This window comes from Micropterus dolomieu, linkage group LG17 (assembly GCF_021292245.1).
Source record: "Micropterus dolomieu isolate WLL.071019.BEF.003 ecotype Adirondacks linkage group LG17, ASM2129224v1, whole genome shotgun sequence".
Lineage (NCBI taxonomy): Eukaryota > Metazoa > Chordata > Actinopteri > Centrarchiformes > Centrarchidae > Micropterus > Micropterus dolomieu.
In genome coordinates, this window is record NC_060166.1 from 18,786,131 (window position 1) to 18,803,260 (window position 17,130).

The 17,130-nt window shown below is 41.8% G+C and overlaps 1 protein-coding gene across 4 annotated transcripts in view; it reads right to left on the reverse strand.

Annotated features, from left to right (window-relative positions):
- Window positions 1-17,130, reverse strand: part of hip1 (huntingtin interacting protein 1) — a 52,036-nt gene that overhangs the window by 24,256 nt on the left and 10,650 nt on the right. For 3 of the 4 annotated variants that reach the window (XM_046073349.1, XM_046073350.1, XM_046073351.1), the window contains 3 exons: window positions 3,955-4,018; window positions 3,162-3,304; window positions 2,914-2,970 (listed from right to left, as the gene is read on the reverse strand). In XM_046073349.1, the coding sequence (XP_045929305.1) occupies window positions 2,914-2,970; window positions 3,162-3,304; window positions 3,955-4,018 (264 nt within the window). Of the gene's footprint in view, window positions 1-2,913; window positions 2,971-3,161; window positions 3,305-3,954; window positions 4,019-14,649; window positions 15,094-17,130 lie in introns of those variants that run through there. The other variant, XM_046073352.1, reaches the window with a different exon arrangement.

The window sequence follows — 17,130 nt, forward strand, 5'->3', positions numbered from 1 at the left end:
TCCACGTCTCCTGATGTACTGGCCTGTCTCCTGGTAGCGCCTCCATGCTCTGGACACTACGCTGACAGACACAGCAAACCTTCTTGCCACAGCTCGCATTGATGTGCCATCCTGGATGAGCTGCACTACCTGAGCCACTTGTGTGGATTGTAGACTCCGTCTCATGTTACCACTAGAGTGAAAGCACCGCCAGCATTCAAAAGTGACCAAAACATCAGCCAGGAAGCATAGGAACTGAGAAGTGGTCTGTGGTCACCACCTGCAGAACCACTCCTTTATTGGGGGTGTCTTGCTAATTGCCTATAATTTCCACCTGTTGTCTATTCCATTTGCACAACAGCATGTGAAATTGATTGTCAATCAGTGTTGCTTCCTAAGTGGACAGTTTGATTTCACAGGAGTGTGATTGACTTGGAGTTACGTTGTGTTGTTTAAGTGTTCCCTTTTTTTTTTTGAGCAGTGTGTAAAACCAACAGAACCAACAGTCATGGAATGCATGCTGCCAATTATGTGTAATTGAATCATTAATTGAAAGGGGCGTGTTCAAAATTATAGCAGTGTGGAGCTCAATTTGTGAGCTCATTCATTCTATGAAAAAACAGGTGTCAACAGGTGGCCCTCATTTAAAGGCAAAAGCTGCAAATGTTGTACAAGCTGGTTGTAGTGCATTTCTCTCTGACAATCGGAGTAAAATGGGTCATTCCAGACATTGTTCAGAAAAACAGCGCACTTTGATTAAAAAGTTGATTGGAGAGGGGAAAACATAAAGAAGTGCAGAAAATGATAGGCTGCTCAAATGCTTTAAAATGGCAACCAAAACCAGAAAGACGTGGAAGAAAATGGAAAACTACCACTCGAATGGATCGAAGAATAGCCAGAATGGCAAGCCAAGCTATCAGCAACAAGCCCCCGCAAAGTCCCATTGTCGCAAAAATGACATGTGCTGAAGAGGTTACAATTTGCCAAAGAACACATTGACTGGCCTAAAGAGAAATGGCACAACATTTTGTGGACTGATGAAAGCAAGATTGTTCTTTTTGGGTCTAGGGGCTGCAGACAGTTTGTCAGACGACCCCCAAACACTGAATTCAAGCCACAGTACACTGTGAACAGTGAAGCACGGTGGCGCAAGTGTCATGATAAGGGGATGTTGCTCATACTACGGTGTCGGGCCTGTTTATCGCATACCAAGGATAATGGACCAGTTTGAATACATCAAATACTTGAAGAGGTCATGTTGCCTTATGCTGAAGAGGAAATGTCCTTGAAATGGTTGTTTCAACAAGACAACGACCCTAAACACACCAGTAAGCGAGCAACATCTTGGTTCCAGACCAACAAGATTAACGTTATGGAGTGGCCAGCCCAATCCCCGGACCTTAATCCAATAGAAAACTTGTGGGGTGACATCAAAAATGCTGTATCTGAGGCAAAACCAAGAAATGCCAAGGAATTGTGGAATGTAGTCCAATCGTCCTGGGCTGGAATACCTGTTCACAGGTGCCAGAAGTTGGTTGACTCCATGCAAAACAGATGTGAAGCAGTTCTGAGAAACAGTGGTCATACAACTAAATACTAGTTCAATGATTGACAGGAAAGCTAAATCTTCCAGCATTTTTCTTTATACAGTAAATGTTACTGTATAAAGTTTGTAAAGAAATGTGCGGACACTGATATTTTTTTGAATAGCCTAATTTTCCTTTTTCCTCACTTTCTGTGAAGTAATGACAAATTTGATGATTTTTTTCTTCATGTTTTGATTTGAAATAGAATGTGCAGTGTTCCCAATGCATTTGCATGTATAGAAATAAAAGCTTTTTTAAGGATTTGGGCCTTTTTTCAACACACTGCTATTGTTTTGAACACAACAGTATTCTCCAAAGTGATATTAGCAAAAACTGAGTAATAACAGAAAACAAAAAGTAAATCCAGGAAAACAGAACAAAACAGGCTCTCCACCCAAGCCAATGTTGCTCAAGATCATGTTTTGTGGTCCATACAAGATCAAACAATAAACCACAAGAATGTCATCAGGGGCAGATCACTTAGATCAATCAATGTGTTGTCACCAATAACACTTTCTATAATAATGCTTGACTTTTAGCTCTGGCACCTAAAACAACAGGTGAGATCCCCCGCAGAGAAGCTAGCAGACGAGCGTATGTAATTTACTGTCTGTTAGCCACAGCATGTAGCTGGCAGGCAATGTGTTGTTTGCTCTGACGGTCACACTTGGCATGTTTTACATGGCTTTGTCCATCATGGCCCACAACGTCACTCAGACAGCAGCAGACTGACCATGATGACCATTCCAAGGAGGAATGTTAGTCCTCAACAAGTCTCCTTATTTTTAAGGGTAAATCAACAAGAGGGGCTGCTGCATGTTGCACTTCTGTTCACACACCCATCGTGATGTCAGAAAAGGTGCTTTCCAGCTGCGCTTGAAAGCCCCACTCGGATAGGATTACTGGGAGGAGGGTACTGAAATATTTCCCCTCCTCCCTTGTAACAAAAGTTGTTGTTCCTGAAAACATTTTAGCTGCTGCCAAAACACAGGAGCTGTTTCTGTAATAGACAATGAAATGCCGCAGGAAAACCATGTGACTTACATCACCCGCGGACTTGAAATATTAGTATTATCTACCAGTAATTATGTAGCTGCAAGGACAGTTACAACTTCTTAAATGTTTCTTTCTGAATGTCCATTGGTTTTTACAATAAGAAAAGGATTGGTAGCTGTAATTCAAGTAGCTCTCTACATATAAAATCTGTCTGTTATTCATTTAGGTTTAATTTGTTAATATTTAAAAGTACAGTCACCAGTAGAGAAGATCAACAATGGAATACACACATACTGCTTAGACTGCATGCAATGACATGACCACATTCAAATAACAATCTCTGTGTCCTTACCCACATCCTGCTCATATCGGTTAAGTCGGCCTTGTTCCTCATGGAGTCCTTTATCACCTGGAGGGACAGCAGCGAAACAAGAGAGGATGGGGGGTTAACCTAACACATAAGGTCTGACATAAACTGAAGAATAAAAGTGTTGAGCATCAAGTTTTCTCTGTAGGTGACACAAGCATTCTATATTTACAAGGCGATCACACAAGAGAGGTCAGATGGTTACGGGAATACAGGACGTCATCTTTACGTACGTTTGGATGGCCGTCTCGCAGCAGCTTGTGGAAGACATGGCAGAACTTCCAGCAGAGCACCGCGTTGCTGGAAAGAGGAAGCCGGTTGACTGCTGCCCAGAAAGTGTGGGCGCCTTTCTCATGATGGGTCCCCAAGATGCAGGGTGACGGGGACAGTCAAGGATCACTTGGTTATAGTGCATGACATTCTTTTGTGTGGCGTTAGTCTCGCTCATGACAAAATGTTACTTTTTATTTCTCTGCCGTCTTTGCAGGGATTTCACTCGATATACTGGAATTTTAAGTCCCCCCACATGGCCAAGTGTTATTGTTTCTCATGGTGGTGCAAGAAGTCACTTACTATCACAGATTAAATTTAGCCATTTATAATGTTGACAGCTCAGAGTTTGCTTTTAGTAATTGAAAATAAAGACAAAACACACAAATAAGCTGCAAGAATCTGCACTCCTAAGTAAAACATAACTATTAAAAATTAAATATGGTTAAACTAAAGAGTGCAAAAACCACTAATAATGAGACCTTGATATTTTGTATTTAGTTCCTCCTCTCCCTGAAATTTTGTTTCAACTGTTTTTTTAAAATGGGAGAAAACTAGAAACAGCCCTCTCCTCTGTATGTGCAGCTTTATTTTGCTTTACACGTGACTAAATTAGCCATGTGTAGATGATGTTACACTAAGTTTGTTTTTTGATCTTGCACTAGAGTAGCCCTCCAGACACAGAGCGGAACGGCTCCACACATGACGGACACACACACACACACACACACACACACACACACACGATGAGGATATTCCTGGCATGCTTTTCTTTGACAGCGACCTCCTGTGTGTTGATGGCCTTATTGATGCTGACAGCCTGTGAAAAGGAGGAAAGGAAGGGCGGAGGAGAGAAACAGAGAACACAAATCAGCCCACAGCATTTTTCACACCGCTTGCAGAAAAAAAAAAAAAAAAAAAAAACAAAACTTAAAAACCTTAAAAACCCTGTCAAGTGTTTCATTTTAAAACTTGACGCCCTGCCACCTTTCGGAAAGTTGCTTTCCCCCCTATTCTAACCACCTGGGGAATGAGAAGCAGCCAAGTTTTCAGTAAATGGTGACTGACCCATTTTCTGCAGATTTGGTATTCAAGGCAGGAGCTGAGAGGCTCCTTGCTCTCCTCTCTGCTTTTGAGGAACTCTACAGAGGCAAACACCTGTCTCATCAAGTGACACATATGCCAACACATCTGCCTTTGCATGTCCCACCTGCAGAACAGTAGCCAACTTAAATTAAGGAAAGGCGACAGAGCAGGAAGTGTATGTAGGAGGTCTGGGGGTCAAAAAAGTGTATCTGGTTTCTCTTCTTTGAGATAGCACCAACAATTACTCATGTGTGGGTGATTAGAGGAGTATCTGTCTGTGCTGTGAAATCTACTGAGGAATGTTGGCCAGGCTACAAATGAACACCATCCAACTTCAGCTCAAATTAAAGTATCACCTAACCCAGAAGCACTACAGAAGTGTCACCACTTCTGAGTTAAATATGCATCCTGCAGACAGACGCACTTAAGACTTCATACTGATTTGCACTGTTTGACAGCCATTCTGACAGAGTTGTTGCGGTAGCAGTGTTTGATATTAACAGGCTGAAATACACCCACCAGTAGTTTGATGGTAGTGTTAGCTGCTGCAGTCTTTTTTTTGGTGAAGTTTCATTTGACAGAAAGAAAATGCCATCTGTCTGATTTTTCATAGAACAAGACTTTGAGAGTTTACTACTATGCTAGTAGCTTCATGAGGCTGCACTTGTACTATAACAATGCTAACATGCTGATGTTTAGCAGGTATGTTTATCATGTTAAACCATTTTAGTTTAGCGTGTTAGGATGCTAACACATTTGCTTAAACAACTTAGAGGAGTACTCTACCCATTTAGCACTGCACTCCTGTATGCCTCCTAATGGACAGTTACATAACCAGATTCGGATGTGTTATGCTAGTAGCAGCTACTGTAGCCACAAGTTGCTAGCCTTAAGCAGAGACGAGGAGGTCCGGTCAGCTCACATCTTTCTATCTCAACACCACCAGATTTCTTACGTTTTCAAACTTGTAGTCTTTAGTTCATACCGGAGCTGACTCAATTGACACCCCTTGAGGCAGTTTATCAGATTTCACACAGCTCCCTCTGGAGCCACAAAAGGCTGAATTCAACTTTTATATGCAGCAGTACTCCAAGACCTGTGAACAGACTTATGTGTGTGAAGCAGAGTTCCCCTTTAAGGGATCACCAAATCATTAAGATTCATCCTCTAGGGACAATGGATATCTACAATTTAATGGCAATAATAGCTGTCAAGACATTTCCACTAAAAACCACAGCTGTCAACCTCATTGTAGTACTGGAGTATATGTCAGGGGATCGCCAAAGTCAGTAGGATACATCTGGGGACCATGAATGTTTGTACAAAATTTCATGGCAGTCCACGCAGATGTTGCTAAAGTATTTTAGGACCATAGTGTCAACCGACTGGCTAAAAACCCTGGATTTGTTACTTGTTCTTGTATAATGCTTTTTCGTCATGTCCTGTCAAGGTTATGTTAGACAGCCGAACAGGAACGCTATATGATGAAATAAATATGAAGAGGAGCCCAAAAGTTATAAGTTCCAGATGGGTTTTTTTAACAAGGTGTTCTGGGGCAGCATCTGGCTCACGTATCACATCTCAAGACATCAACTCAAAACCTAGGCCTGAAATGTGCAAAATATATATCCTAAGTCTGCTCCTCCTCTTCCAGCATACGAGTTTTCAGGACTGGAAGTTCACCATGAAGAATCATTGTGGAGGAGGAGCGGGCCAGGAGGGGTGGGGAAGGAAGGAGGCAGGAATGAAGGACAGAAGAGGAGGGAGCACTGGCCACTATTAGTGTCACTAGGACAAATTCAACACACTCCGCTGAAATGATTTACGTTTGCATCCTTACAGCGAACAAATATCCAACCGGGTCTCACTGACTATTGAATCTAAGATGTCTGGAAACTCAGTCTACATAATATTTTATTCAGAAACATAATCTCTTCAAAAACAGTTTGGAACAAACACTAAATTGGGATTAATAGAAAAAACAATCTGTCTCGTCTAAACAACAGCAGACAATAGACTGCATCCTCTACACACACCACAACTGCGTCATCTAAATGACATGTCATCAGCAGCTCCAGCAAGTTGGCAAACACGAGTTCTGTGTTCACAAAAATCTAATTTATGAGTAAGATTCAGGAGTGGTTCACTAAAACAGAGGGAGAGTGAAAACAGGAAGAGGAGGAGGAGGAGGAATGTAGAGCTGGCTGTTGTTTCAACATCTCTGCCTTTACCCTCATGTGCACGTAATCCCGATGACGAGGAAACCCGGCATCGTGTCAGAAAGATGATGACTGGCCACGCTTCCACTCCTGTCATTAAACATGCATGGTGTTGATTAAACATAAGTGCTAGAGCTACAAGTCCAACACCTGTCCTGTTGCATCAGCAGCAACCTGAGCCAAGACTCTGGCTGCGAGCGTGTGTGTGTCAGTACTATAAAAAAGGTCAAACACATCAGAGTTTACACTGTCCTGTCTGGGCTTTGCAAAAGAGAGCTGAAATAAGACTGTGGTCACACCTACAGTCTGCTTCCTCTGACTGAGACCACGAGGGAAAGGTTAAAGTTAAATTTGAGCAACTGCTTAGAAAGAAGTTACACTTCCTGTTTATACATGAACTACAAATAAACAAACTCACTAGTGGATGATTACTGGATACAGTTTTAATAAACTGTCATTCAACTACACTGGAGCTTTTGGGAGTTTTTAGCTGCATCTGTGTAACTACGGCTGGGAATGACAGATTAACTTTCTTATCTCATCTCAGCTGGTGAACAAATGAAAAACAGCATTATTGTTAATATCTTAATTGCAGCTTGGAAGTTATTGGCAAAACGCAGAGATTGCTTGCACAGCTTAATAATGAACATAAAAAGCATAAAATATTATCAATGACACCAAAACATGTCCTTTATGAAAACATTATTTCAATCTATGCAACATACTAGCTTCATTTCCACACCTAGCACGTAAAGCTAGCCAGAGCTTTTTCAGTGCAAGGGCTGTGCTTCTTAAAATAAATACATTCGCCCCTTGACACTGACTCTTCATCAAGGAGGTTCTATTTCCAAAATCGAAATCACACTATATAGCTTAGCCACAACATTTTGTTTACACTCTGGACACATCTGCCTCGCATTAGCAAAGAGGGAAGTGACTTGTGTGTCATTTCCTGTCACTGTCCTGGTTTTTAATCAGTCAAAACAAATGTGGCATTATCTTGAGTTGTCATCAGTACTAGGGTCATGCGGAAAAGATGACACTAAGCTTTAACTGAAATGTTTTTATTGTAGATATCAACAGCTGTTGGATGTTGAAGGCACATTTAGATCAACGGAAGAGCCTTTTTTTTCCTCCAATGTGTCACTTCAACTCATTTTGCTTCCCCTTTTCACTCCATCACACACGCATACAAAAAAAAAAAAAAAATCGAAGGGATGATTGAGAAACTCCCAGTGCGACTGGTTCCCACATGAGGATGACCCAATTAGCCCACAGTGAGACTTTGTACTTTGTGTTTGGGCTGAATGAGAGTGCCAGCTGCCTGGGTCTCCTGGCATTGGCTGCTGGCATCAGTGCATCAATGGCCCATTAGCTCCTCTTAAGGCCGGCCACACAGACCAGCTGACAAAGTGAAACGATGAGAAATGAAATCGGAGGTGAGAGGCAAGTGACCATGAGGACAGAGCACAAAGATCAGCCCTGAGGAAGTCCTGCTTTAGTTGGTTAATGTGGACAGAAACTTACATCACTGCGTTCACAGGGCGGCCAACCTCAACTCCCTTCCCCTGAACTCTCTCCCGCATACCTTCCTTTTATCCTTCCCTCACTTTCAACACCATACCCAAAGGTTGTGATAAGGATTCAGTCAATGATTTGCCAGCTGAACAGGAAGCTCCTTTTTACATCTTGGTATCTACAGAAACATGTCTTTTCCCCCACAGCTTTGCTTTCGAACAAAGTGTTATTGATACAGTGTTGAAAGCATGTTAAGTTAAGCCTGGCAAGCCCCAATCGGCCCTTCTATGGAAAGCAGGGCATTGATATGCTGATCATAGCCTGGCTTCCTCGTCCACTGGAGGGTCAGCGCACAGAGCCCAGAGAGAGGAAGCATCTTCTGCCTGCTAAATGAAACAGACTTCAGTCACTGACTCGTGTCCCTACCCTCCGCCTCGCTTCCAGGTGACTGACCAATTCACGAGATCATGTGATTAACGCATGCCGTGGCGATTCAATTTCCACGTTTGTCCTGGAGATAGGTCATCGCATCACGGTCGCTCTGTGATGGCAGTGGAGGAAAGACAGCGCTCGCTGGTTATTTTTGTCTCTTCTGTGGCCCATTTTATGTCAGCATTAATGATGAGACAAACCCACAGCCAGTAGTGTTCAATCATGAGAAAGCAACTGTGGAAAACCTCACCAGAGCCAAATGAAAGAGGGCAGGGTAAATTCGTAAACACTTGTTCTCACCAGATTTAAATTCTCATGGTCGAGTAGGCGGAGGAGATATCCTTGTGTGACCCTGATGATTTAGTATGGGAGTGGAGTGATTAATCTTAGTTACAGTACTATGATTATCTGACCCCAGTCATTTAGGTCTGGAAGGAAGAAGAGCTGGGAGCGCCAGCTACTACAGTAAAATTATTAACGCATTTCCTACTGAAATTTAGTTTAGTTTTTAGTTATAATAATATAGTTAATTAAAATGCAGGAAACTCTGTGATCTTTCAAAGTCCTTTTGGAGTCCATGTCCTTATCCAGACCACCCAAATCTTTTCACTCTTTTCATCCTCATTTCACAGACTAAATGATTTTTTAGGAGAATAATCTTCAGATTAATGCAAAATAAAAAATAAACATAACTTGCTGAACGAGTTTGAAAAAATATCTAAAACTGATTATTTTGACTGATATTACAATTTGCGATATTAGGAGGAATGATCATTTCTGCATCACACTTTTCATTTTCACTGAACAAACTATTAAAATCATGATGATATGACGTTCTGAAGGTGTCTGTACCAAACAAACACGTTTTCTTACATGTGGAGAACAAGATTTTTTAACTTTATTTCCTGAGTGTGTTTGAAGAAAAAGCACACAAATATTGTACAAAGACTGAGAAAAACAACATTCAGTACAGTACCTATAACCCTACATCAGTCCAAATTTAAACCTACAGGACGTGTATCCAGTGCTCTGTTTGATGCAATTATAAGTCCTGAGATTCCCTTTTGTCAAGCACTTCCCCCGATGAAGACCTTCAAAAAGACCTAACATCTTTGAAAATTCACCAAACCCAACTGAGGACATGGACATGCTATTAAGTGTATTTCAGAGTTGTATTTGACTCCATCTGATCTCCATCTGTTGAAAAAGTTCCAATTCCACTTCCATGCAGCAGAGAACACATTAAAACACTTTTCCCACTCTTTCTGGAGAAGTGAATGGTGGTTTAGAAGCCACATCATGGACGAGGGTGGTAACACTGCTGCTGAGACTTGTTTAGCTGCTGTACTGATAAACAGCGAGGGGATAGAGGAATGAAAACAGGAAACCTGCAAGGCTGTCCACAAACGCAGCAGCACTGTAATGCTGAGGTGCGGAGGTGGAGGCACGGTCATTGTGGCTGATGCACTGGGGGTGGAGGTAGTGGTGAGGAGCGCGGGGACACAGGCGCTCAGTCAGGCTTCCTGTCTTGGCACACCCTGCACTGCCCATTTCCTGCCTGCCTGCTGAAAAATGCCCAGCTCCACCCCGCTTTTGCTAGAAACCTTGTTCAGTCAACCCAGACAGCGCCGAGACAGTCAGCCAGGCTGAACATTTCATTCTTTCTACCCTCTAACATCTCCTACTGTCAGACTTTTCCAGGTGTCTTTCAAGGAAATCTAAGGTTTATAACAATGTGGGTCTTATTTTTGCAGTTATGAATAAAAGTGTACTTCCTAAATGAATTGGTGAGCTCTAGGAACAAGGCGACACTTCTTAAAAATATGGGGCAACAAACACGAGCTGTCAGATGATTATGCATATTGTAAACAAGTTTGTCCAGACATCTGAACCACGTATTTGAATGTAAAACTGAAAGTGAGCACACCATCCCTCATTGCACAGGAGTTCGCTAAGTTATTGTAGTTCAACACTGAATCAGGAAGTGTGATATAATTAACTTTGCAATTCACTTTTATTGTCTTCTGTAAGTTAGTTTGATTAACCCTTTGGCTTGTTCACAAACTGTCTCAATATCTGACCTTTGGCGTTTCTTGTGCCAAGTTGTTTTCCTTTAAAGCTAAGCTGAATGTAGTCTGGCCTTTACGTCAATCCATGATGCAAATGCAAACCTGACCTTTGTTGCTGGGTGGGGCATAAAACCAAAACAAGGAGCTGAAAGAGGCTAAAATGCTCCACGGTGTAACTTTAATGTTTTCTGATTCAGATCAAGGTTTGTTTACACCAGTAAGGTACACAGGTGTAAAAGTATCAACAGTTGAGTAATACACAAACAGCTTGTTTTTGACACTGTGTGTGAATATACCTGCAATTTATATGATCCAATATACAACTGGGCATTTAATATTTGTATTTTTGTGTACTTTGGTGGTATTGGGCAAAGGGAAGGTTTGACCAACTAAAAATACATGCTCGTTTACTTGAAAATAATACAACTCCCCTCGCGGTTCAACCTGCATGACCAAAAATAACCACTTGAAACCAAAAACTAGCCTCACCATGGTGTGTTCACACAAACACACGTCCTCCCTCACTATGAAATTCCATCTTCAACAAACGCATTGAAAAAAAATCAGATAATAAATGGAAAAGCATTTTGGGGCACAAACATTTTTCCAAAAGTAACTCCACCCAACTCCAAAGGTCACTCCTCTGAACAGAGCCCTCTGTGTTGCTTGTTTTAAGGACCATTTTACATGCTGCATTTGACATGAACATCCGCTCTCATACAACAGTCACTCCACACCTCTTGAAAAGGACCGTGGTTGGCAGTGAGGAGAGGAAGGCAGTGGAAAAGAAGGTCTTTTTTAAAGCGGCTATTTTTCCCGTGCACTTGAATGTACACAAGGAAAGACCCAGACCCAGTTATACAGGCCTCACTGGAGGGAACTGAGGCAGTCTGCATGTTGATCTGCACTGTTATCAACACAGTGAACAGAATCTGCATTGAAATTAATAATTATGCATTGGTGATGGTGAAACTGCCCATCTATGTTGCTATCCAAATGACAGTCACAGACAATCCTCTCAGACTCTAACTGGGGGCCTGTTTTCTACAGAACGTGTTGAACATCTTCTATCCCATTAATAACATAATAACAGGGCATTTGGTGATGCAGGTACGCCCACTGGGATGATGCCGTCTCTTAAGAGCCCATTAAAAAGCATGAAAACATAGAGCGTCAGGATATTGGGAATGTGTGACCTCAGAGCACCACGCTTCTGTTCCTGATGGCAGAGGTGGACGGCAGCAGCTGGTTAAAAGACGCACACACATAAGCTGAAGGCCGGGCTTCAGCATAATTAAACTTTCAAGCAAACACCCCCATGGCAGGTTTATGAGCCTCGCCTAATAAGACGGCTTTCTGCAGACTCATGTGAAGGAGCCTCAGCTCTAAAAGCCCAACTTCCTGCAGGAATGGTGATGTCACAACGACGCGTTATAAAAAGGAACATCTGTGCAGCTCTGGGAGGCTCCTCAGCCCACTTGCTCATTACTCCCAAACACTGAACACACGTGAACATCACAGAGTTGTGGGTGGGTGTGCGGGTGTATGCGTTTCCTGAAGGACTTGATGGGGGCTTATTTAGCTATCTGACACCAATTAAAAATGTCCCACAACAGTCAAAACACTGTTCCTGGTTTCTTCTGAGCACCACAGTCTGTTTGACTGGCAACTGCCAGCACAGTTTGTTACATTTGCTCAAGAAATCTTTTGATGTGCATCGTTAGAGACTTTACTGAAGTTAGTGGAGGCAAAAATAAGTATGTCATTCAGTGATGAGACAGTTGGCTCCTCCATAGAAACATGTGCTTTAAAATTTAGGCAGTTTATTGCACCTGAGAAATAACCTCTGCTCTTTAAATAAGCCACATCTATAAAATCAGACTACGACAGCACAGTATCACAATAATAATAATAATAATAATAATATCGGCTATTGTCCTGTTTTAATAAACTGATGATACATTTGCTTAGCCATAATAATGCATTTCTTTTTACTTGTTACATGTAGAGCTGCAATAAGAAGTTATTTCCAAATCAATTAACCTGCTGATTATTTGCTCGGTTTTCTCAGATCATGTTTTCTCAGAGCCCAAGGGGATGTCATCAAATAGCTTCTTTAGTCCAACCAATCCAAAACTTAAAAGACATTAATTTTACTATCATAGAAAACTTAGAACCCCTGGCAAATATTCACATTTTTGAAAAGCTAGAGACTTTATTACTTTTAATAATTACTAAAAATTATCAATTGACCATCATTTTCTGTCCACTGACTAATCATTCCAGCTGGAGTTGCAAGCTAGTTTTTAATGATTCGGTTAATATTTAAAATCTGTGTGTTTATAAAACTCCTCAGTATCAGCATTAAAATTCAAGAACGCACCTCTGTGACATTCAGTAGTGGTCTAAAGGTACAAAACATGTAATCGCAATATGCCTGGTTCAGTTTTGGCCGGGGACTTTGGTTGCATGTTACCCCCTTCTCTCTTTTTGGTTTCAGATTGTTGACATTTGGAAACAGTGTAGTGTTTTGTAAGAAACCAGGATCTGTATGTGCAAGAACACCTAACAAGTAAACTCCACTTGGTAAACTAGACGCATGGGGCTACTGCAGGGAAATGAAAAACATTGCTATCTGCTACAATGATGCTGCTGAAATAAGCGTTTATCTGACATCTGTAAAAATGTCAACTTCATGCAACTCTAAACACAACACGTAAATCTCTATTGCAATCCACTTCCTCAAAACTCTTGTATCTAGCAGGTAATTGCCTCTACTGTGCATTGCCAAACTTCTACGCAGCGTGGGAATGTAGAGTCTGCTTGCTGACAAGTCCTGCATCTGCCTGGACCTTATTTTCATACCACTGTGTCTCACCACAATGCCAAACAGCAAAAACATGGCAGCAGAGAAAGAACCTAGGAGGACAGCCTTGAGGAGTTCTGTACAATACTGAACAGTTCCCCAACAGCATCAAGAGACTCTCAAATAACCAGTAAAGTGCAAATGAATGGAGACCCAGTGGAAGTGATTTCCCACCATTACACCTACGCCATGTCTGCGCTACGTGCCCCGTCTGACTTCATGTGGGCAGCTGAGATTTATTTCAGAGATCAGAGAGTGATTTTCCTGTTTGGATTTGGTGCCTCTTCATACATTTGCTAATAGGACTTTGCTTTCATCACCCACCCTCCCCCACAACTCCACAAGGGCTAAAAGTACACCCATCCATCTATGTTGGCAGAGAAAGGCCAGCCTTGTTGCTCTGGCTTATGTGCACCTGCTCCAGTACACTCTGGACACTTGGAGCCTCTATCACATCATTCACAGCGCACAGGAGTCAAAGGAAAATAAATGCACACAAGGAGTCTGTTTACCGTCCTGCTTGTGATAAAGACATTATGCCACCTCAGACTTTAAATGCATACCTAGTGTGCCACCTACTCTTTAATGTGTGTAACGCGTTGATTATTTCACAAAGACACACGGTTAGCTTCGAAATCAGACATCAACACCATCTGTAATTGACATTCAGGGCACATTTAAGCTGTGCTTTGCTGAACATTGTCCACTAACCTGCAGCTGGAGACTGACCGAAAAAGACAGAAAGCTCTGGGCAACGGGAGGCGCGCATCTCAGACATTTTCATGTCTTGGCCCTCAAAATAGACCCAGTTAAAGCTGTAAACCCTCATGTGTTAAAGCCCTGTCCTTGTTATAGGATGCTTTTGACTGCATTATTTAAGAGTATTTCTACAAGTAAAGACAAACCTGTGATCTGTGTGAATGATTATTTCCACTAAATTTTAGCGGATTTAAACTGTTCCATTTAGCTGAGACCTTCTGGACCCCCTTCAAGTACCCATGTGCCCCGGTTTGCGGCTCAAACCTTCTTCTCCACAACAAAAACAAACTTCCACAGGCCACATTTAGCTGCATATTTAGACAACAACAGGCACCTCATTGCATTGAGAACAACTTGCATGTATTCGCGCAAACAGACCATGTGTATGTGTGTGCACAAGAGGACTTCTTGGACACCACCCCCACCTCCAAAAAACATGCAAAGCCTCGTATGTATCTGTAGCTGATAAAAAAAGAAAACAAATGGGTTCTTCGGCACTTACAATTTTACTGAGATCCATGATCGTCCCTTATAGCGGCGAGTGTGGATCCTTGGAGCCGGAGAGGAGGTCCGCTGGCTTTATCCTAACGCGGAGTAATTAGTAACGGGAAAGCGATTGAGGCAACAAATGCATTTGGGAGAAGGTGGGGTTGGGGGGGGTGGGGGGTGGAGCGGGCCTTTAGCTCAACATGTGTCCCGATTTGGTATTAAAATGCTCCCCTATCTTTCCCTCCTTCCGCGTCCCTTCTCCTTTTTCTCTGTGAGCCCTGCGTGCCCTCTTTTCGGCGAGGACTTCAAGCATCCACCGCCGAGAAGCCGAAGCTGTCTGGGAGGACAAACGCAAGAGGACTGCCGCTAATAACACCCGCACATTTCACCGCTGCTCCACATAAAAAAAAAAGAAAAAAGAAAAAACTCACCCTGCCCGTCTAGGTATAAGCCCACATAGCGGCTAAGAGCGAGGCAGTAGGCTACCTTTATTTTGCAAATAGCCCGCTCTCTTGTTAGACAATAGTAGCATGGAGCCTGCAGAGTGGGATGGCTCAAACCCGGTGGTTCCCAAGCTGGGGTCCAGGGACCGCCAGGGGGTCCTGTGAGAGGGGTGGGGGTGAAGAGGGCGGGGTGAGTGTGCAGGAAATGAGAAAACAGCAGAGTTTCCACTGTTGCTGAATTCATTAGAAAGCATAATAATGGTCACAAATTATTTTATCTATGGATTGGTTCACCTCACCTGCAGCAGAAGACAAAATGGCATCAATCTTCTAAGAGGATGCTCCTCAGCAACTTACATACACAAAATATGACCATAACCACAAACTTTTTTTGTTTTAACACCACTAGAAACATTATTCCTTAAAGAAAACATGCCATATTTTACTAAGCAGACATTTGTTTTTGTTTTTATGAGATGAGGCCTATTTCAGATGTGGATTACTTCCAGGTCTTAAGTGTTCAGTGATATTATGCTTATGGAAAACACATGATGCCTCGAAATGAGCAAGTTACAAATGGGAAAAGAGGGGTGGGTGGGGGCTCAGCTTTCAACATGAGAGCAATTCTGGGTAACTGATGCCCCCATCTGGTTTCTCTGAGAGTGTCAACCACAATTTTCTGTCCTCCAGGAAACACAGTTGTGTCTGATGTGAGCCAGGTGCATAAACTAAATACATGTTTTAGAATAGAGATGTTTCACAGAAGACATTTTGACACGTCACAGTAGGAAAAGCACAAGTGTAAATAACACACTGAATGAATTAGGCTAATAGTTGAATGGCATTTAGACGACAGAGCCATCATTACTCTTATTATTATAAACTTTAAATGTAAGTTTAACATCTATCCTCACACACAATCAGTTCTTTCACCTGCATGTAATGAATGCTGGATGCCTTCACCTACAATATTATGCTGAATATTGTTAAGGACATTTCCTGGACTGAGCGCAAGAAGGGCCATGAGGGGTGGCGTGGACAGGAACTTGACTGGCATCGCTATAATATAGTATCTAGTATTTCTGTATGGATTAAATGTTGTTCCGATCTGCATGCTGGTAAAGAGAACTGTGTGAGACACTTTATTAGGTACACCTGTAAATTCTAATGTATGTTTATGTTTTGAATGACACTGTCGGAAAGTTATCAATTAACTACATGTTTATTAGAGAGGATGTTGGTGTTGAAATCAGCTGCATTACATCGAGAGGTGTTTCTAATGTTTTGTCTACCCCATTTACCCACAAAATACTTGGAAACACATTACAATATAATGCAGTCCAGTACAAAAACACCACAAACCACGTTCTCAGTAATAAAACAATATCGTTTTTTTTTTTTTTTTTTTTTTTTTTTTTTACACATCAACAGAAAGTGAGCATTATAAGCTTTGTAAAGGTAGATATGTGGCAGAGCTGGATTGCACTGTATAGATGTACCTAATAAAGTGGTATGTCTATATAGTGTGTTTCAATAAACGTGTACTAACCTGATATAATAATAATAAGTTATATAGTAATATACTGTATTTGTGAGAATGTACTGCCATGTTACAGCAGCCCTTTGGTAGCCTATATCATGTGTTGACATTTTAGGAGTTTTAAGTCATAATATAAATGATCAAATCAAGAATTATAGAACTTTAAAGATCAAACATTTGAAACTTTATTATTAGTTTTTCTAATGTAAATTGGTTTATTAAAAAGGATAATAATGCTACTCTTTTCATGTGGATCTCACCAAAAAAAAACAATAAGCCCACAAGGTCCATCTTTAAACCCAGGTCGCTCTTTTAAAAAAGGCTTCTCTATACAATCACAGGACATCAGCTGAGCAACCGAAGCCAGGCCAGCTGCAATAATTAATATGCTACTCATTATATCATCGGGGCTGCACAATATACCTCCAGGCTGCTCAACATAAACAGTCTCTCTCCAGACAATGCCCCCCCCCCTCCCCCCCTCCTGTGTCTCTTCACTTCCTGGTACGGC